General features: G+C 41.7%; 1 protein-coding gene across 2 annotated transcripts in view; it reads left to right on the top strand.

Moving 5' to 3' along the window:
- Positions 1-23,405, top strand: part of pcdh11 (protocadherin 11) — a 123,640-nt gene that overhangs the window by 7,130 nt on the left and 93,105 nt on the right. Inside the window, exons 3-4 of one of the 2 annotated variants that reach the window (XM_030108255.1) lie at positions 5,276-7,783; positions 12,276-13,466. In XM_030108255.1, coding sequence (XP_029964115.1) covers positions 5,276-7,783; positions 12,276-12,359 — 2,592 coding nt within the window. In that variant the 3' untranslated portion in view covers positions 12,360-13,466. Of the gene's footprint in view, positions 1-5,275; positions 7,784-12,275; positions 13,467-23,405 lie in introns of those variants that run through there. The other variant, XM_030108245.1, reaches the window with a different exon arrangement.

Below are 23,405 nucleotides of genomic sequence, written 5' to 3'. Positions count from 1 at the left end.
GTCTGTCTCCGACGCAAGCAGAATATTCAGTACACATTATATTGATTAAGCTCTGACATTGCCATGCCTGCAGCATGTCACCTGTCTGTGGCAGGTCTGATTCATGGACTGTTCTTAATTAGTATGCACCTATAATGTTCTTCATGACTTTGCTTTTGGTTTCTTTGTTTGGGATTTTTTTTTTTTTTTGGGGGGGGGGGATGCCAGATAATAGTATTCAGATCCTGTATTTGTTTGTTCTATAAACCAGCAACAGACTGCAGAGCATATAGCGCTGCACTGTATGTGCACACACAGGAAATTAATTTAAAGACTGCATTGAAAGTATGACCTACTTCTCCATAATGTGGAATATGTTGCAAAGCCGAAAATACTTCACGCCAGCCATTAATATTTCCAAATGTTTTATTTCATTATGGGAGGAGGGTGTAAAAGTGAGCAAGGTTTCATCCTGTACAGTAATATCAGTAGCATACAGTCGAAAGTGCAGACGCAGCACATATTGGATATCCAATTTCTAGCAACAGGTTACATGAACCGAACACAGCAGATTAAAGCAAGTGAGAAGGAATGAGCAGTATTATGTTAATATGTGTCTCACGCAGAACCAGGAAAAAGCTTTTTTCATTATCTAATTGATGTTCTATTAGAGCGTAGAGCAATATTCCTTTCTACCTAATGGACTCTGCCTGAAATTCAGCAATGTAAGATAATATCATGCGCCGTTCATGTGCAGACGACGCGACACTTCAAGCGTTCTGAATAGACGCGCATTGGAGATGACATAAGTTTACACAAATGACGTGTAATTAAAGAGGGAGATGCAAGCACTCCGGAGGACACCCTGAGCACAATAAATACAGAGAAGTTGTTGTATCTGAAATAACAGTGCGAGACAGAAATGACAAGTCCGTCTTGGAATCTCAGATGAAGTTAACACTGTGCTGGAATGAAAAGAATCACTGCTGTCCGCGTCTGCCTTGAATACCAATTTGCATTTTTAAAGAGTCTATCCACTGCCAAGACCTCTCCAGTGCAATGTCCTGAATTGTTCATGCCTGGAAAATCACCAACCAAATGTTCTGCTCATAATGATGATCATCTGCAATAATTTTCTTTGCCCTTTTCACAATATATAGCTTTCTAAAACCTGTGCCTAGGCAGTGGTTGTATTATCTTTTGCAGGAAATTCGTCTTACAGCAAACTTGGCTCTGCGTGCCTGATTCAGTTCTTCTCATTATATTCTCATTGTACTCGAGATTAATTTCCTTGTGCCCCAATGTTCCATATGAGTAAAACACAGGGAGAAGTGTTTAAAGAGCCAGAGACATTTACAGCCTTTGGTATCTTTTATTTCAGAAGTGCAGGAGAAAGCCAGGGGTTTAGTGGGGAAGGAATGTGCAAGCATTTCCTAGAATAGCTCTTGGCCGCTAAGCCACCCTTGGACTATCTTTGTATGGTCCTGAGAGATTTGTCTCCAAAGCTCCCTCAGAATTATAGTTTGCCCAGTTTTGTTGTGTTGTGCAGGGTACGGTCCGTAAATGGTTACGATGCTGTAGCATCGTGAGCCACAGTCCACGGTCCGTCACCGCCCGTGGTTTGAGCCCGTCTGGGTTGTCATCGCAAAGAGCCAATGAAAGAAGTATGGTCACCTTTTTGACTAACTTTGTCCTTTTCCGAAGCTGAGATAGACAACAGGTAATTTAATCTTATAAAGTCCTCCAGCCCGACACATAATGGCTGGTAATCATTCTTTGAGCGAAACACTGCCATCAGTGCAGCAGTGTGTTACATCACTTCAATTGTAGAAAGGTTGTCCAAAGAAATAGTCAAGGTCAGAGAAAGCAATCACATGCATGGATGGAGGAGGACCTCGTCTGAAAGGAGATTCAATCACTTTATACATTCAAATAATAACTCAGATCAACACAGAATAAAACATTGCTCTAAAATAAATTCAGCTGTTGATTTTTGCTTTTCGCAGCCATTCTTCCCTTTGTTTGTTCCAGTGATGTCTGATTTTGCAGGATCACATTAATCCAGCGCCAGCATCTTTCAGCACATTGAAGTGGGCAACTTGTTCAGTCGTTCCATTCAGATAAAAGATTCTGTTTCTGGGTTTATACTTTGCCCGACTGATAGCCAAGATGATGAAGTGGATGTGTGTTTTGAGGCTGGGCAGTCTGGGGAGCTCTTAGATTCACCCTTCTGCCACCTTTCCAGGCATTTCCTGCAGTAATTTCCAGGGGCAATCCACTTTGCGTATCTGAGATATACCTGAGATTTTTCAGTAGATGAAGCACTTTTTTTCAAAGTGCTTCAAGTGTTGTTCTGACCAATTTTATTCCCAAAAATAATTTGAAGATGCAAAATTTATTCAGCCTTCAATCCCAAGTAGCAAGGATAATTTGATTAATTCATCGCATGCTTGCCTATAGGCATTACATTTTGAGGGAGAAGGTTCACTGTCAAGCATTTCCACTTTTCATTAGCATCCTATTTTGACACATTATCTTTTTCTTCGGTTTGACAAAACGAGGCAAACAATTCCCAGGTTCTTGTGTCTTAATTATATGCATGAGATCATAGCCAGGGGCAATAGTGGATGAGGGCTCGAGAAAAAGAATGAAGGGAGAATGAAAGAAAGCGGGGAGGGCAAGAAAGTGAGTTTCTATCAGCATTATAAAGCGGTGCTATAGCTGGTGATGAATACCACTCCCTATTTAGTCCCATCCTTGGGCATCACCGTGACTGGAGTCGCCCTGATATATTCACAGCCCAATCTGAGTCTCCTCTGAGTTTTAATAAGGTCATCAACTTGACTGAAAGATGCATCCACAGATAATCTGAGGCACTGTCTGCAAAATGGGGTTCAGAATCAACCTGCCCTCATCATCAACCACCTCTGCTTCTGTCAGTGTCCCTCAATCATTTTCATCTAAATTAGCTGACTCTGATTGAATTGTGTACGGCACAGGCCGCCACGTATCCGATGCCGTGCCTCGACTTTGCTCACTGTGGTCTGAAAAGCAACTTATCTAAGTAAAACAGAAACAACAGAGCAATGCATCTGGACAGTGCAGGTGAGGCAGAGGAGTGAGGAACGGCATTATGTGCACACCTTGTCGTTTAGGGAGCTTTGTCCTTCTTGCTCAGCCTTAAGGTTTGCAGTAAGTGATTCATGCTACTATTTGGCCTTTTCTTAGCCTGCCCTAGATCTTATCACAATCCACCAGACTAATTCTGCATTCAGGAGGATGCGCAGCCTGAGAGATAGCTCTCTTCAACTTATTGAAATGCGGTGAGTGCTGTCTTGTCAGTTGTAAAATTGTGTGAAACCAAGACAAAAGCATAGAGGAAATGCTGGCTCATAAATCATTGTGCAGCATTCCCTTTGACACATTCTAACTCTACATCCTACTATTAACATCAGGCTTTGCCAAATATCAGGGCAGATACTGAGCTACTGTGCCGAATCCCTGAACTATTCAAACAGCTGAGGATTGGGGAGCGCCGTACGGCTGGAGTCATTCTGAACAATACAGCTCCCACAATGTTTTCGTGAACCTTTCAGTTACGACAGTAGCAGTTCTGAATTGTGCATAAAGATTTAGATGAGTTAATCCATAGGGCAGTTTCTTTATATTGTAACACAGAGTTTTATATGCCATGTCTGCTTATCCCTTCATGACTTTTGCTTGCCAGAAGGATCACAAAAAATAAGGTCTGAAAGATCGTTGCTGCAGTGTTGGCTGTTTTAAGTAGTTCTGTCAATCACTGACATGTTGACAACATTCCCTCAGCAAGCAATTTTTCAGAGTACACAATAATTTACATGCTGCTGCTGCACGTTTCCTTGTGAGGGCTACAACGCTGTGCTGGCACAAGGACAGTTTGAGATTTCGAAACCTACTCGGGACTCTTGTGCTCTGAATTTGGTCGAAATGTTCATCCCTTGAACAAGGAGAATGTATATATCTTAATCTCATTTGATAGCTGTGCCTAGACAGAGTAATCTCTTCCAACATTATGTGCAGCATGAAGCTTATCTCTTTAAAGAGGATGCTTTTTCTTGTTTTACCATGAAACTGCTTCTGACTGAAAGAGCTTCAAAGGGCTTCTTTGTTTCATAATGTGCATGCAGCTCATTCACAGGCTTGATCTTCTTCTTATTTCCTCCCCCTACTCTCTTTCTCCTCCTCTCCTTTTCTGTCACTAACTTCTCTCCTCCTTTCCTCCCTCCCTCCCTCCCTCGCTCCATTTCGCTTTCCCTCCCCCCATGCTTTCCCCCCCAGTATGGATCCATACCGTACTCCATTTGAAATTGTAAACATTAGTGCTAGTTTTTTGGATGGGAAGCAATTACTCTTAACAGCCAGTGCCAGTTCCTCGGGATTGTCGTGTGGATTACTCATGCATTTGTTTTCATTTTCCTCAGGCTTCACTTTTTCCTTGCTTTTGCTTTTCTTGAGCTAAAAGCTTTTTCTAATATGCAGAATTTTTCACTCTCCTTCTCTTAATCTATGGCGATCTGGTCTTGTGGTGCGGCGTATTTAAATAGGAGCCTGCCGGTGTGTCTCTGTTTAGTGCTGTTTCTTTTCGTCTCTCACAAAGTCGAAATGTTGTAAGGTTTCCTGCTCCATTCGAACATGACACAAGATAGGAAGGAAGACTGAAATCTCTTTTTAGTAAAGACACAGGCAATCTCATGAGAAGGCTAAGCAGGCAAATTAATCCCCTCAAGCGGTAGTTTCTTGGAGAGGTGGAGGGACTTGATTCATGACAATGATTGTTCACGGTTTGAAAGGATTAATTAACTGACATTTGATATTGTTTGCAGCATTTAGTTTATAGTTTATGTCAAAAAAGAAATAAATCTGGAAGTTGTAAGGCACTAACGATTTGCATGTTTGCACATTGAAGGGGATCGGTATAAAATGAGCGGAGCAGTCATGAAGCAGAATGTCTCAGGCTGTTGAACATGTTCTTGAAATTCATCAGAATGCAGGAGGAGGGCTTCAAGTGAACCTGCATAACCTAAGGAAATGTGTCAACAAGCTGCTCAGAAAAATAAAACACTCTATGCCATGCTGCATTTCCCACCACACCAGCATACCTCTCTATTCTCCACTTAAAAATGACAGTATGTGTAGCTTCATTTATGGAACTAATTCATCGGCAAAGTTGATGTTAAACAGATTTCAAAACGTTTTTGATAATCGTTGTGTGTCTCATACAATAAAGTTAACTAACCATCATGTCTTGTCTTTGCAGAGTGTCAATGAGTTTGGCTTAGACATCATTGAGACTCCTGAAGGCGACAAGTGGCCACAGCTTATCGTGCAGCAGAACTTGGACCGTGAGCAGAAAGACACCTTCGTCATGAAGATAAAGGTCGAGGATGGTGGCAACCCCCCGAAGTCCAGCACTGCCATTCTCCAGGTCACCATTTCTGATGTCAACGACAATCGCCCCATCTTCAAGGACAGCGAGTTGGAGGTGTCTGTACCAGAGAACGCCCCGATGGGGACATCGGTCGCTCAACTTCACGCCACGGACGCAGACTTGGGTTCCAACGCACAGATCCATTTTGCCTTCAGCAACCAGATCTCTTCTTCGACCAAACGCCACTTTGCCATCAACAGCTCCACAGGACTGATCACTGTGAAGCAGCCTCTGGACAGGGAAGTAACTCCTGTTCATAAACTCATCGTGCTGGCCAGCGACGGCAGCTCCACCCCCTCCAGAGCCACAGTGATTGTTAATGTAACGGACGTTAATGACAATGTTCCTTCCATTGACACTCGCTACATTATCAACCTAGTGAATGGGACTGTTCTGCTATCTGAAAATGCACCTCTCAACACCAAAATAGCTCTAATTACTGTTACTGACAAGGACGCAGAGCTTTATGGCAAAGTAGCTTGCTACACTGACCATGATGTTCCTTTTCGGTTGAAACCTGTCTTTAATGATCAGTTCCTGCTCGAGACAGCTGCCCCTCTAGATTATGAGACGACTCGAGAATATGCAATTAAGATAGTTGCCTCGGATAGGGGGACGCCTCCTTTGAACACTTCTGCTATGGTCTTAATCAAAATCAAGGATGAAAATGACAATGCACCCATTTTTCCTCAGCCGGAAATCCAGCTTTCCATCCCGGAGAACAATGACCCCTCGACACAGTTAATAAAAATCAGCGCCACTGATGCAGACAGTGGGCATAATGCTGAGATTATCTATACCCTTGGCCCCGATGCACCTGATGGGTTTAACATAGACAGACGGTCAGGAATTCTCTCTGTTGGCAAACGACTGGACAGAGAGAAGCAGGAGAGGTACTCATTCACTGTCATAGCAAGAGACAATGGCTCTACGTCCCTGCAGAGCAATGTCACTGTCAGGCTAATCGTCCAGGACCTTAATGACAACAGTCCAGCTTTCACACACCCCGAGTACAACTTCTATGTGCCTGAGAACCTGCCTCTCTATGGAACTGTGGGCTTAATCACAGTGACAGATTCAGATGCTGGAGATAATGCTGTTGTAACCCTGTCCATTTTGAACGGGAAGGACAATTTCATCATTGACCCTCAAACCGGTGTCATCAAACCCAATATCACCTTTGATAGGGAGCAGCAAAGCTCCTACACGTTTATGGTCAAGGCTGTTGACGGAGGGCAACCTCCGAGCTCCTCCTATGCCAAGGTCACCATCAATGTTGTTGATGTGAACGACAATCGCCCTGTGTTCGTCATCCCATCCTCCAACTACTCATATGACTTAGTGCGAACCACCACTACCCCTGGCGCTGTGGTCACCAGAGTATTTGCCATTGACAATGACACAGGTATGAATGCCGAGCTGCATTACAGTATCATCAGCAGCATCATCATCACATCTAGGGTCTCCCCTCGAGGTCTTTTTGCCATCGACAGAACAACGGGTAACATAACACTGCAGGAGAAAATAGTCGCAGCTGATCAGGGGCTGCATAGGCTGGTTGTCAAGGTCAAAGATTTAGGTCAGCCTGAGTCATTACATGCCATTGCACTCATTCACTTGTTTGTCAACGACACTGTGTCAAATGCTACATTTATCCAAGAGCAGCTGCGGAAAAGCATGGAGACGCCTTTGGACCGTAACATAGGGGACAGTGAGGTAACACCTCAAGCTAATGGATATGTGATTGTTGTCATAGCCATCATAGCAGGAACGATGACTGTCATCCTGGTGATATTTGTGACTGCTTTGGTGCGCTGCCGGCAGACACCCAGACACAAAGTAGTACAAAAGGGCAAACAGAGTGGGGAGTGGGTGTCACCCAACCAAGAAAATCGCCAGATCAAGAAGAAAAAGAAGAGGAAGAAGCGATCCCCCAAGAGCCTTCTGTTGAACTTTGTGACCATAGATGAATCCAAGCCTGACGACCCCACCCATGAGCATGTTAATGGTACGCTGGATCTCCCTGTGGAGCTTGAGGAGCAAACCATGGGGAAGTACAATTGGGCGACCACGCCTACCACCTTCAAACCTGACAGCCCAGATTTAGCCAAGCATTACAAGTCTGCATCCCCTCAGCCTACCTTTCAAATTAAACCGGAAACTCCTGTGGCCCCAAAGAAACACCACGTGATCCAGGAGCTTCCCTTGGACAACACGTTCGTGGTTGGCTGTGACTCACTCTCCAAGTGCTCGTCGACTAGTTCCGACCCATACAGTGTCTCAGAGTGCAGCTGTCAGGGGGGATTCAAGACTGCGGGGCAAATCACCACCCGACAGGTAATTCATGACTTCCTTTTTAAACCCACCCACACTAGTCCCTCCTCACACTCCCCTCGCAGTCCCCTGGTAGGCGACGTGAAAAGGGAAGGGTGGGAGCACAAAGCAAGGGGATTTTCAAACACAGATCACGATCATGTCTACATGAATGTCATTTGCACTTAAAAGTAGGAATGCTCAAGAAACAAAACAGATGAATAAAACATATTTTGTCACAATTAAAACGGCAGTCTTTTCACTTGGCTCATTTTAATTCTTGTATTCATTCTCCCTTTACAAGCAATCATCATTGCTTAATCACGTACCAAAATACATATGTAGGTTCATTTTGTATTCATTAAAAGCTTGAGTGATGTCTCCAGTGTAGTTACGATGGTCACATTTCTCAAACATCTTTGTAAACAAATGATAATGGAGCCTTTAAAAAAAATAACAACCTGGGCAACAATATTTCAACTGTCTGTTGACACATTTGAGTTCAAGGGCAAATAAGCCTGGACACATTCGGCCATCATGTTTAAACAAGGCTTGCAAAACGTGTTAAAGGCTACTCATTTCATCAGGTCTTCATTTTGGCAACTTCATGTGAAGGTAATAATACAAAGCAAAAAACAAATAAGTGCCCTTGATGTGCGAAAGCATAAAAACAAAAAAGCTCACTTTTCGGTGGCTTTTCTCCTCAAAATGTTGAGTGCCGTCTTAATTGTGCCAGTGAGGCATTGTGGGAGGGAAACTCATTTGAATGCCAAGGTACAGCGAAGGGCTTATGATTCCCTAAGAGATATGTGCCAAATGCGAAGTGCCCCAATAAATAAAAGCTGGCAAGGGAAATAAATGTAAATCAGAGGTAAGGAGAGGTGGCCTTGCTCAGTACTGACAGCTAGAGCAGAGCGCTGTGGGGAAGACTGAGTACTGCTTTGGGCGGGGGAAGGGGTCGGAGGGATCAAGGTGACGCAGAGCCTTGAGACCAATATACTTAAACACCAAGGGAGCCGTAGTCCATAAAAAAACCTGGCAGGCCAATATTGCATTTAGCTCATAAATGCTCTACTTTAATGTCCCCAATTATTGGTGCAAATGGCATATGTTTATACACACTTTTTACATGCTTTAAATTAGCTCACAAAGAAAAGGATGTGAGGGTTTCACAACAAAGGGTAGCCACGTCCATGTGTCGCAGTTTGTGTTTGACAGGACAATGAAAAATGCTATCATTGTCTCCCTAATTTGTGACAGACGATGTTCATGTTGATATTTGACCTGCCATCACACACAACACAACGGAATTAATCAAGGCTGACTAGTCTGTGTGCGGGGTAGCAGTTCATCCAGTGCTGCCTTAATTTACACCTCCAGCTGATTTTTTTTTTTAAATCCATACGCTTGTTTTTTTTTGTTTTTTGTTTTTTTTTTTTTTGCTTTTTTTACATTTTTTTTCAGACTTGGTTGTTTCCTTGTTGCGCCGTCTTTCATTTCAGTTACTGTTTTGATCATGATTATCACAACTGCCATTCATCCACTTCTGGGTCAATTTCATGATATTGCATCAATAATTGATTGTGTTTGATGAGGTGCCTGCTTTTGTTTGCGTCTAGCCTCATGTTGCAGCGGGTTTCTGGATGTGTGGTTCAGTTCTTCCTTTTTTTGCCCCCAGTGTGTTACTGTGTGACACCGAGCCAGCTTAAATTCCTCATATCATAGTTGTAGTAAATGACTGTTGATCCTGTGAAGTATTGTACTTAGGCTAATTTATGAAGACACCCACACACAGTTGATAGTCATTCCTTCATCCACCTTTTATTTGAAACCCTAGTTAAAAGCTATGCTCTGCCATGGTACATTACCCATAAGCCTTCCACATGCCCCTGGTACCAAAGATTTAATCCGTAATGTGTTTATACGACACACTGACGACTTGTCAGAAAGATTTTCCCACCGTACTGGCAGTGACTTCCCTGAAATATGCAAAAATATGCAGTCTGCATTCAACAATTCTGAATTATCATCCATTATGAATTTCATGCATTAAGGATTTAAATTGATTTTCACTTATTTTGGTGATCAGAGGGGGAATTAGGGGTGAATAATTTAAGATCAGTGAATATGTGATCAGTAAACATTGCCTCAAATCTTTACACTTCTTCCAAGGTATATTTAGTCAATGTTTTAACAGACGACAGGCTTGAAATGTCAAATACTTTCCCATTTCAGTGCCTCACAGTCGCAGTATTTGATTGTTAGGTACATTTTAAACGTCTGTTCTGGTAGCTTCTCCTTAACAGCCACATTTTTCATTGATGTTAAGCTGACAACACACCTAATTTTTTTCCTGTCCCCTTAAGCAATTGACGAGTGATTCATCCCACTTTAGACATTAGATTTCCCACCAGTTTTAAATGTGCTTATTTAAAGCCTGAGTAATGGAAAAAAATAGCATCAAGGTTTGCCTGATGAGAATCAGTGGCTGCAAAGGTTAATTAAATGCACTAAAGGGTTAATCACTCGTAATACAGTATGATTAAAATCACTGTAATTGGTTTGCGAATGAGGCTGATAAGAGAAAAGAAAAAAGACAGCCATCCTTTAAGATCACTGGGGATGCCACAAAATATCTTGGGGTGAGTCCCGCTCTTAGGATCCAAAGTGACAATGGATGACCAGCAGCCGCGTCTGTCGAGGCCGTGTTAACAATATCATCTCTGTTTGATTTAATCTTTGTGCTTCTTTAAAACGACTCTATTTTCAAAGTGTGAGAAAGAACCCTTAAAAGCAGCACTTCTTCAAAAGATGTGGATTTTGCTTTTATGTGATGAGGTGAAAAAAAAAAAAATAAAAAAAATAAAAAGAGACAGAATATCTGAGCACAGTCAAATGTGTAAAGCTTACTTCAAGTGTGGTTCTTAAAGTAAAACCTGCATTTGGTCTGTAAGTGCAAGCTTTTCCCGTCTCTCTTCATCATAATACCAAACTCCAAAAAGCTGAGATCTTAGGCAGGATGTTGAGTTTCCCTTTTCCTGCATCAAAGTGACACATTGTGCTTTTAGTGCCTTTACACTGATCTCTCGTTGCCACACACACACACACCTAAAGTGGGTGAAAACAAAGCAAAGACAAAAAGCCCACCCATGGAATAATAATGGGACAGAACACAGGAAGAGATAATTATAGTTGAAGGTCACCAAAATGTTTTCAGGGACTTTACAGATGTAGCCGATAAAGAGTAAAGCTTATAAAAATCCTTCAGAGACCTCCGATTTGTGCCACCATATGGGTTCATTATACAGCGGGAGCCGTATTTGCAAATTCAGGCCTCCTCTATTCCCTCCCATCTCCTCTCATTCTTCTTCTTCTCTCTTTTTTTTTTAATGTATCTCATCATTTTCTTTTAACCCCTACCCCCTTGTTATTAGAGGTCAATCTGCCTCCAGTGATGAGGAGCTCTTGTGAGAGTTTGTGCTTTGGAGGAGGCAGATCAAATGACTTACTATGTTTGAGTGATCTTCGACATCAGCATTAACATGCAGAGAATAAAAGTGGCTTTTGTTTGGCCGATCAGTCCGAGGCCGCAATGCAGGAAGCCGTTTAATGACGCTCTCCTCCGCAGACATCACAGAGGGGAAGGCTGTGTTTGGCTTTTGTGGTTTCATCCTCATCGTCTTTTGAGTTCGGTTTAGATGCATCGTAGACGTGAGTGTTGTCTGAGACTTTCGCTTTGTGCTGGTGCGTCAGCTAAATTTGTGTCAAATAAATCGAAGTGAGGTGCTGGTCAGTGAGACATTCCACCGAAAAAAGGCCAATTTAGGAATGTTGATCTATAGACGCAGTCATTTTATTATTAGTTTCCAGCAGTTACTATAGTTTGTTATTTATCATTTTATAATTTTTTTTTTTAAATCAAATTTATTTCATTTTTTTCCTTTTGTTTTGAGTCATTGCATCTGTAATCACTTTGCCTTGCTGGTGCAAAAAAACAAAAAAACAAAATCCAGGTCAGCTCTCCCATACCAACATTCATAGAACTGTCGCAAACTTTCCGTGGAACTGCGAAATGTGATATTCTGTACATATCAGAGGATCCACTGGCAAGGATATGAATGAAAGAGTGGGCCTAAATTGATCCAAATGTTTTTCAAGGGGAAATGAAGAGTGCTGCGCTAGTGTGGTGGGAGAGAAAAAAAGACAAATTGGGAGTGATAATTGGATAAGATTGCGTGCTCTGATAAGTACAGGAAAATGCACAGACATGTGTGACACTCGTAGCATTCTTCAAGGAAACCTGACGAGATAATAACTTGATTGCCAGCCGTACCTTGAAGAATGCTAAATTTATTTAAAGATCTATACACTTTTCAGAGATTTTTTTTTTGTTTCATTTTTTTCGTTATTATTCAGTGTTCGCCGTAGCTTCACACTGATAAGGCAACACGGCCTCAGAGCTCGATGATATTGTAACTCCAATCTCCCTATATCTGTCTGTCTCTCTATATTTCAGGAGATGGCACTGAAACCACCACACTATGGCACACTCTGTGGCACAGGTACAGCTCGCTCCCACAGGATTAAAATCAATCTCTAGCTCCCACTACCTAAAGAGAGAAAAGAGAGAGGAAAGAGAGAGAGGGCAGAGGACAGAAAAGAAGGAAGGCAAGAACTGAAGAGGTGACACAAGTACTTTACTGTCTCTACAGCCTCAAACCCCACCTCTTCACACAATCCGCTGAAAAGAGGAATTTGGGGGGGTTCTCGTGACAAAAAAAAAAAAGGAGACGCGCTTCTCGTTGCTGCCTGAAACTTGACAAAGCTCCTCCTGTGAATTTGTTGAAAGTTTGAAATGCTTTATAAGTCTGATGCTATTATTTCCCTGTGTCAGTGAGGATGATATTGTTTTGCCCTGAACCCTCCTCAAAAATGTCCCGCTCCAGCACCCACCCTGTAAAATAGGTGTCAAATACAGTCAGTAGATCTGTAAAGTATGTTTATATGTATGTATGTATATCTATCACAGAGTTGATGGTGTTTTTATTTATTGATTGCATTTCTTTGCCTTGTTTTCAAAACTGCCTGGTGGCCATTTTATTTTCTTACTTTCGATATTTCTTGTATCATTTGACGTCGCTCTAATCGAGCTTGCTCATGGAACTAATGACTTACGATGTATTTATGCTGCAAAGCCTGCGACCTGTAGGCTTACATTAGTAATGAGCTCACACACACACACACACACACACGCGCACACACACACATCATAGCTATCGAAATTCACCTCTTTCCGTCACACTGACAGCGCCGTCAGAGACGAGCGCGGCTGCACCGTCGCAGAAATTCGCGTGACCTCCGCCGCCGCATTTGCGGCTCTTTACAACTGTGGTACTGATCTCCGTGCTGTTATTACACTGGGAGGAATGGCGGGACAAGTTTAATACTTGGAGCTAAGCCACAATCACAAGGGACTAACTGCTGGGGTTATAATCAAAAGCTGTTTATGTAGGGCAGATTTGAAGAGCACTAAGCCTAACCTTTTGTGTGTCGCTTTCGATTCCCAAGTCTGGAGTGGTTTAACCTGTGAGATCCACATTAAAATGACTCCAGATGGTTAAATCAAGAATAATAATAATATATAATCCTCAGGCAGTTTTTAATATGGGTTGGTGGGTTTAAGCAAAAAAAAAAAAAAAGAAAAAAATTGACTTTGTGCACTTATTTACACTGACATCTAAAAACGGAAAGAAAAAAAAAGGAAAAAAAAAAATCTGATGACAAAAACGCCAAAATGAAAAGGTAATCCAGGAATCCATTTAAAGACAGCAATAAGTTGCCGTTTGACAGTAAATCCACTATGCTGCAATTAATGCTTCTTTGGCCTTTTTCTCGGAGCTTAACTTCAGTTTTCTCTCCAGTTTTCCGACACCCATAAAGTCATCACGGCACAATGTCTCCTCTCTGCAGCATACATCAGTACCTGGCTTGATGGTTTAGCAGCATTGTTGTTCAATAGTCCTGTTAATTGGTAAGTTAAAGACTTCTTTGATAGGTAAGGCCTCCAAGGCATCTTCAGTACATACATATAACCATAGAATTAGAGTCATTAAAATGGACATAGCCTGTGTAGTCAATTAGATATGTACAGATGGACTGGACCAGAGGCTGTTTACCCTCTTGTAAGCATCTATATATAGTTAAATGAAATTACTGCACGGACCAGAAGCCTTTTTTTGATTTTGTTCCAGTCATGTATTGTTACGGTTGTACAGACTATGTCTATTTTAAAGCTTTTAATTTTATGTGTGTTACCTCTTTGTGATGAGGCAGGTTGATATTATTTAAGGAGGTATGTTCATGTAATTATGGTATCAAATGTATTCACTACTGCGTAGGAGCCACAGTATGAATTATACATAGCATCCTAGCACTGTGTAATAATTAGATTTGCCTGATCTTTGGAGAAAAGAAAAAAAAAATCAAACCTGGGGAGAGCATTTGTCCTTGTAAGGGAGACAGAAAACCTCACTTTTATTCAATGTGAAGTACAATATGCACCTTACATGATCTTTGTAATTGACTTTGATTTGCCAGTGTGGAGAAAACTGTAAATGTTTGTTTATGTATGTGTGCGCTTCTGAAATTTATTAAAGTCTTTTGCATTGTATTGCATATTTTTGATGACTCTTCTTGTTCATTTTGAGCATTTAACGGGAGCTTGCATCACTCCGTTCAGTTTTCTACACACTCTTTTGTGTCTGCTTGGCTACCCAGGGAGAATTGAGGCAGAATGATGGAGATGAGTCTGGTGTTTTGACCTATATGATGTGAATTGGCCTAACAGACTGCAGTGGAAGGGATTAATGTGGTTGTGTTGGTTGGGTTACCTTCAATAGTCCCGTTTCATGAATCAAAACAAAAAAGAAATGTGCTAAGAAAGGGAAACTTTACTTCGATATTCTGCATAAGTACAGCTATAAAAGACAACAATTGAAATTGTTTAGATACAAATCACTAATTATGAATGATTACAGATTTATTATATAAAAAAGCAACACCCAATTGGATATGTTAAGAGGAACACATCCCTTTGAAGTGCGTCGACAAAAATCAGAGGAACAAAAGCTTTTTTGGACCGACACCTTTATTTTTTTTGGTTATTTCCTTTTTGGTTTCCCCACCATGAGAGCTGATAATGATCAGTTGATAATCATAACTCCGCTATTATCTTGTATAATAGTGCACAAACACCAGGCTTTACACATCTGAGAGAGACTGATGCCAGAGGGTACGATAACCACGGCTCAAATATTGTGTTATGCAGTATTTATGCGGATTTGATCCAAAAATACAGACTTGAAAGGCATAAAACAAAGCCTGCACAGAGACAACAGACAATGTTTAATTGCTTATCAAAGTTACTTCATAGTTTGAAAGTGAGCTAGAGCTAATCAGTTCCCCTGGGAAAAGTGTCCTTGGTGATTTGAGAAAATGGTGCACACTCCGGAAGAGGCATCCTGATATAGAGAGTGCATAAATGTCAGCTTTCTATTAATAGACAAATGTAAACCTTCTAAATGAATCACACTTATTTAAAAATAGAGCATGGATGGATCATAAGCTGGATCTCTTTGAGGTAGATGAATTATGGCTTGATTCTTCATGTTTTGAATAATTAGGCAATAAAGTGTTTTCAAATGAGCCATAAACAAATAAATAATAAAAAAAAAAAAGATTCCAACAAAGCCTTGGCGGCATTAATGAGTCTCAATGTATCTCATGAAGATAGAGTAGGCGATAAATTGAGTTTTCTTCTGCTTGAGAGTGCAAAGTCAAAGATGAGAAAAACCAAGAGAGGAGGAAGATTTAGTGAAAGTAAGAGTCGCTGCTCCGGCTCCTAATTGAAAATGCCTTTGATGTGTCTTTCAACTTTTCTATTGCCGTTCCTCTCTTTTTACAGAAATCTGTGTTTTACCTTAGCCCACTCTAAGCTCAACGTCCAGGAAATTTTATTAGCTATTAAACGACTTCTAAAGGTTGTCCCAAGGCTTCATTACAGCATGTCACGGAGGGAAATGTTTCCGGAGTTTCCATGTTGACATATTGATTCATGATTTATGAGGACGCGGTATTCAATTTCATCTAACAGGCCAGGAAGCTCGTTATATATGACTTTGATTACATATAATGCAATGATACGGCTGCAGATGGAGTACCTTATACAGACCTACACAGCAGAGCTCCCACAAGCATGAATCCATCCATTGTTTTATGCTGGTGCATATGGTCTTCATTAATTGTGTTTTTTTTTTTGTTTTGTTTTGTTTTTTTCAGTCGCATTTCTTCATTTATACTATGGCTGTAGGCTTTTTAGATTGATGTAATGTTGAGATGGACTGAAATAATCAGGCACGTGTGTTTGGTTAAGAATAATGAAGACAAAGATGAATCAGAAATCACATGTGTGTGAAGTTAATCCCAGAAAAAAAAGCTCCGCATGACTGATGCAGTGACTCGGTTTAACCTTGAGAATGCAATCAGTGTAATCAGTACCTCGCCCCTGTTGTCAGTTTTTCGCCTGTAACAAATACGACACAACATTTCAGATGCAAAAGAGATCCCGAGATAACAAAACAGAGATATTTTGCTTGCATCCCATTGATTTTACAAGTCACTGACACTCTCTGCTGAGATCGCTGTGGTTGGCTGCAGGCGATATGGGATGACTTCAGATTACAGATTATTGGAACTGTGACTGCTGCCTCAGCTTCTTCAGGAAATCAATGCCCATTTAATAATCTTTACATCTCTTCAGTTATGTTCTTTTTCGTAATCTATCAAAACAGTGGGAGTAAAAAGATTTTCGCTGTTTGTTTTGTTTTTCCCTATATCTTGCAAAGTTGACTTTGATCATGGTGGCAGCCACTCGTCTTTTCATACATTTTTTATGCACTAGCTTGTTCTTAATGGTTGCATTAGATACATAAAAGTACCTTCAACATGCTTACATTCTGCAGTTTCATTTATGACTCCACCGCTCTTTCAGATGTATAATTATGGGGGGGGGGGTCGCGGAATGCTTTGAATCGAAGACATCAAATGTAAAAGGTTTCTTTTTGGGAGGCGTGAGTCAATTTAGCACGCAGAAAGCATATTTGGGCGATGTTTTGAAATTGTCCTGAAGCTATACTGACTGTGTAAGCAGAGGGTGTTTATGCGTGTGCTGTGCAGTGGTGCAGGAAACAAGAAGATGCTGTTTTACTGTTGCACTCCACTCAAGGCAACACTCCACACAATTGCTGCCAAATCTCTGCCAAACTGAATAATTCAATCATCCCCCCCATAGCTGCGGTGGTCTAGCTACCTTTGTGTGTGCAACAATCAAATCAGTGTGGAAGCCCGCCGAGTGGTTCTTTCTGAGACACTGAGTAGCTCTACAGCCCGGAGATTGTTTTCATTGAAAACAATTCTGTTGATTAAACGAGGTGTGACTGTGGAGCAGGAATCTGAAGAACATCGATTGCTTGTACAATTGTTTGTTCCTTGTTAAAAGTGTGATCTAAAACAGTAGTCGCTGATAGTGTGTGCAATGGCCATATGGCTCGCCGGCGCGCCCCACAAGACAGCGAGCGAGCTTCAGCCTTCCCCTCAAAGATCCCAGGTAGAGGAACATAGCATTTTCCATCGTGTAGGATTAGCAGACGACCTCTTCCTTAACAGCCGAAATGAAATGTTCCTCGATGTAGTTGCTGCTGGGTTGACATGGTTTTTATTTGGGATTGATTGTTTTTTTGTTTTTTTTTTTGGATGAATGTTACTCTTGTTGTTGTGGAAGGGATAACGGAGCATTACAAGTGTCTTTTGGAGAAATGCTGCCCTCCCCATTCCTCTCACCCCACATCGCTTTGAAGCCATCACGTGGTTTGTGCTCTTCTGCATTAAACTGTAATCCCCCATGGACACAAAAACTGTAGCGAAAAGCCCGAATTGAAATCATCATGAGCCATTGAGTGCTTATTGGAATGCCGAGATTCTTTGTAAATTGGCAACAGCGCCTCGGTCACGTAGACGTTGTTTGTGCTGAAAGTCGTCTCTCATTCAACCTTCTCTTAAGCGTACAGTGGGAACCTGTCCAGTCATCTATCATGCTGTTGGAACTAATAAATGCGCTTTTTCGTAGCAATGTCCCACTGTGGGTCATTGTTCGAAGCGGTGTGACGCCGTCAGAGTCGTGTAATGCGGAGGCTCTTTTCTGAAGTGTTCCTGAGCTGTAAGAATAAACGTGTAAAGCAGCTTCCAGCAGTCAAAACTTGACTACATTTGTGGACTTGTTCACATTCGCAGTGCCAGAGCACAAAAACCTGCCATTCTGTCAAAAAAAAAAAAAATCAGCCAAGTTTTAAGTACCCTTTGGCAATGAAAAAAAAAAGGTTTGTTTTTGAATAGATGTGTCGCTCACACATCTACATCAGTTAAAGTGTGTTTTCCTTGTGAGTAGCTCAGATAAGCTTCTGCATATCTCGGTCTAGGATGACTTCTGTTTTCAGATGGACACACACACACACACACACACACACACACACACACACACACACACACACACACACACGATGCTCTGATTCCTGCAGCCATTGTTCTTATGTAGACGTCTTCATTTCTACGCTGCAATGTCAGACTTCCTCATTTATTCCCTACAATGAGCGGCATGCCAGCAGCTTCAAATCAGGAAAAAAAAAAAAAAAAAAAAAAAAAAAACAATTCCTGGAAATGATAGTCGAGCTCTGATTGTCTATTTTTAAGGACAATGTCATGTTAAGATGCGTGCTTGTTTGGATGCAGGACAAGGCCAGACTGGAAGGCAACAATTTAAAGACGTTGTCCAAGCAGGGCTCTGTCTGTGTCCTCCTTAATCCTGGTAATCCTCGTACAGAATTCTTGATTTGTCTTTGTAAAAGAGATTGAGAGATGATAAGATGCTCCTCCGCCTCCTTAGAATAGCTGATAATCTGGTTTGAACAGAGGACTCAGAGGGTATTTAGCCTGCCTTAACATTTGCCCAAGCAGATGGCACTGACGGGGGAAGGCCCAACCTTAGCTTGCAACCCCTCCCTCTCCGCACGGTCCACTTTGGGGGAAAAAAAGAACAGTGGGATGATAATCAATGTTGTTTATTTTGCTGCTTGACTCTTTAAGTACTTTCAGCCAGATTATAGGCTTTTGCAGGGGATAATCGGAGACCGCAGACAATTGCCTTTTTTTTTCCACCCTGACAGTATCCCCCCACGAATGCGTAAAGAAGGCGATTTAAAGTAGATGCCAACTCTTAATTCCTGATTAGTCCCATTGCAAACCCTGTTAAAATTAACTGGACACTGCGCTAATCACTGCATTTCAAACACTAGCTGCTGTGGTGCAGTGGAAATACCATATCCAGCTGTAAGAAGACATCCCCAGAGTGATATCTCCATTAATACTTACATCTGAAACCGCCTGTTTCTCAGTGGGTTGTATCTCCCTGTCACACACACACAACACACACACACACACACACACAGAGAGAGAGAGAGGGGGAGAGAGAGAGACCCGGAAATCTACTGAAGGGTGATTGTAACACTTCAGGACTGAACAAGGAGAGTGTTGACCTACTCTGAAAATAGATGGTGACAAGTTCCTCCCGATCAATGTTGTGAAGTCATGAAAAGAGAGAAACAAACGAGTTCCTATTTCTGCCGCACGTGACGTCATTCAAACTGAAAATCAACTTTGTTTTCAAGCTCTTCCCATTGGATGAAGTTGAGACCACAGCGTTGCATTGCCACAGCTACAGGTTATAGTATCATAAATTTTGAGCAAACTATTGAAACCTAATACCACTGATAACTTGTAAGCTGCAAGCATGACCACATGTAAGCCACTAAGTCCTTTATATTGGCTTCCTAAGCCCACCTCCATAACCTAATGCCCCTGGCAATCTTCTCAGCTTGAACTAGACACCTGCATCTAAAGCATTTCAACAAATGAGATGAGTGTATTGACTAATTAGCGCGGTGCACGGCATAAGTGGGCTGACTGAAAAGGTTTGCACGTCGAGAAGGGCTGTTTAACGAAAGCATTTGATGCATCCATTCTGTCTTTTTGTACGCAGTTGTTTCCTCTAACAGGATCTAGTACATAGCTGTCAGGCTCAGTCTGGGGCAGACACACACAGAGGATAAGCAGAGGCCCCGAATGCATCCTGCTCAAACATATACACAGAAAAAGTTAATCCATACATACACAGCGACATGCTGATTTTGTTTTTGCGCTGTCGCTTCGTCAAAACACAAGCGAACGGGTCAAGCAGAAAACTCTGAAACAGGCATTTGAGCGGAGTAATTTTGTTCAGAACTGTTTGCATGAGGCACGCAAACACTGTTCGCTGTAATTGCAAATACTGCCACAGCTTGATATTTTTGTGTCACACCCACCATGATTAATGCTGTTATAGCATTTTGTCTTGTTGTCAGTGCTGCTCTTTTCAGGCGCTTCCACGGAATATCAATGCACGAGCAGCATGGTATCATGCCAGAAAACTAATGCCAAGAGATATGCACAGAGCCATTTAAGGGGGGAAAAAAGTTCATAAAGTTGATGTTATTTGTTTTTAATACACGTCATGCTGCTCCTCAGATCTTTACCTGCACTGGGATTCAGACTGAAGCTAAATCACAGTATTGGATTGTGCTGCAAACATCTCTAAGCCATTAACAAGCTTTTGACCGAAATGCTTTTCTACACCTGAAAAAAAAAAACTTTAAACAGATTTCCAAAAGTAGCAAGTTGCTCTTAATATGAACTAAGATAAATTTTGGCTACATCACCTAGGAACATATCCCACAATAAGGCTGGAAGATGACTGCAGCTTCAGATATGAAAAGGAAAAGAAAAAAAAAATATTCTGGGCTAGTTTGAAGACTCTTCTTAAATAATGTCTGTAATATTCAGCCCTGGTCATTAAAAATGTATGCGGATGAGATCTTCTTCAAAAAGAGTAGCAACTCATCTTCAAGTTCAGTCATGTACACTATACGGCGGTATAGCAGAGAACCCAGTCATTTTCCAAAGTATGCTTTTTTTTTCTGATCGGATAATGTACAGTAGCCGTTCCATATATTTCTCTAATAACAACTAATCAGGGGAAATTTTGACCGCCTTGCCGTTCATTTTGCTTTCAGGTCTTTGCCTCCACAAAATAAATTTGTAGCTAATCTACTGTGATTAAAATAGATTAGAGCACCTCAATCCCATCTGCCCGCAATCACCTTGCCTCCTCCTTCTTTCTTTTCTTCTTTTCCTCTCTAAAGCTTCTGCATACATATAGGGCCATACTCCACTTCTTTATTGTCTTCTCTAGATATTACCTTTTCTCTGCCTCCCTGTGCCGTTGCATTCAGACATAATGCACATCGGCTATTTCTACCACCTCATCCCCACATATAGACTGGCCCGGCCTGTGATGGAGCACACATGTGCTCAAACCCAGAGGTAATGGACAACACTTCAATGACTTCAGTGAATTGTGCCAACCTTATTCTATTGTGTGGATGATTGTGTTATGCTCTCTCAGATAATGACTCTGCCCTACTTTGACTTTGAGTCAGTGACCTGAAATAAGGCACACAAGTGAAATCCGAGTCTGGATGAACCTGGAAGTGATTAAGGTCACCGAGGCTCACCACATTTGTTTGACCCGCCTTTCCCGCCCCGTCCTCGCTCCCCCGGTGACCCTCATCAGCCGGTACCTGCAAATCCTCGGGGGGTCTTTTGTAAGAATCCTCCACAATTCAAACATTCAGCATTGATGGCATGTTTAGGAAGCTTGCAGGTGATTAAATACTCCCCAAACCAACCCGTGTTTTTCTCGGTCGCCTATTGTCCCGGAATAAAAGAAAGCATGTTGCCTTCTTACAGAACAAAAGCTCTATCGATTTTTTTTTGTAATCAATCAAAGTTAACTTCATAAGTAGCAAAGTGTCTTTATTTTCACATCTAAGGCTCTTATTGTATTTTTTACGCTTTTAGCTGTCCTTGTTGATATGAGGAAGAAACATGATATGCAGTATAATCAGTAAATGACGCCCAGCGTGCTGCTTTTCATGTGTCCAGTATTGCTATGTGTGTGTGTGTGTGTGTTGCATTAGCTTTTGATGCTGACTGCACAAAGTGACAGTCACAGAGGTCACAAATAGGTCAAAGGCAACTGTCAGCAGAGGTGCACAGTCCTGCAGAGCAATGTCAGTGAGTCAATGTACTGTGCTGAATAAAGATATATATATATATATATATATATATAGTTTCTCTGGGAATATAGAGCACATCCAAGTTCTTAAGTATGCATCACATGCAGGGAAAGTACAACATCAAGTGAATGAAGAAGAGTCCGTCATGAAAGACGATGCAACACTGAATCTTGGATTCGTCTCAAATTAAACTCCATTCAGCTCCTTGATACATTATTTAACAGAGTGACTGAAAAGGCTGAGTTTCCGAGCTGGAGTCTCGGTGACATGGTGCGCACATGTCTTAACGCTTCGGGGGAAACATGGATAACATGAGATCATGCCTGCCTCTCGAGGGTAGGATGCACTGAGTGGATTTCTAGCTTGTTTTTGTGTCTTGCTATTCTGCTGGGGATCTGTACACAACTCCTCGCCAGAGCCACGGCGCTCAGATAAAAATTACTCTTCCTCTGGTGTGTATGCAAATCAGAGTGGGGGGATATAATGAAATAATGAAGTGTGCTTCTGCTTTTTTTTTTCCAAGAGAGACCGTTGGGACACACTATTTTTAGACACAACAAAGAAATTGCCAGGGGTGTCCAGTCTCTCCGGTTAAGTTATGGAGTTTTATCCACTTGTCAATGTAACACTGCTTGTCTCCGAGTTTAAACACATGCTGGCAAGAAATGGAGGCCCCGGTCTCCCTCCAGACAGCGCCAAATCAGTCAATTGGATGGGTCCATGGATTATCGGTTCTTTTCTGTCCTAATGGATGATGGACATCACCAATAAGATCAAGAGAGTTGAGTCTGACTTATGAACAGTGCACATCTATGGGCTGCATGCATAGTAACCCTGTAAGATGACCCTCTCCGCCGGCAGGAAATGCTTTGTCACTCAGACAAATGTGGCAGATGAATGCTCAGCATGATCCTCGGGTATTTGTCATCTGGTGTTCTCTTTCTAATGGGTTTACTGCTGATGATCCAGGTCAGAGAAGGACAAAGTTCCCCACAATAGAAGTTAAGAATGGATCCTTAAGATGGATCACAAGACAAGTCGTGACCCCCTCAACCTATGTGTTGTCATGGTATAATTGTTAATCTCATTCCTCGCCTTAAACCTTATCCCCTAACAAATCATATCCCTTATGCTAGTAACGTGCTTTCACCAAGGTTGCTCCTGACCACGCTACTATATGCCGGCTGTCTCCTTTCTTCTCTTTTATTATTTTTTTTTTCTTCCATCACTGAGGGCCATTCAATTATGGATTTATTTGACTGGAGTCGTGAAAGAGATTTTTTTTTTCTCCCCCATAATTTACTCTAACACCATTATCTCTCATATTCTCAACATAACATTTGACCCTGAAAATCTAATGTTGC

This window comes from Salarias fasciatus, chromosome 2, assembly GCF_902148845.1.
Source record: "Salarias fasciatus chromosome 2, fSalaFa1.1, whole genome shotgun sequence".
NCBI classification, from domain to species: domain Eukaryota; kingdom Metazoa; phylum Chordata; class Actinopteri; order Blenniiformes; family Blenniidae; genus Salarias; species Salarias fasciatus.
Note: the sequence above shows the minus strand (reverse complement) of the source record. Positions and strands in the feature narration are given on the sequence as shown.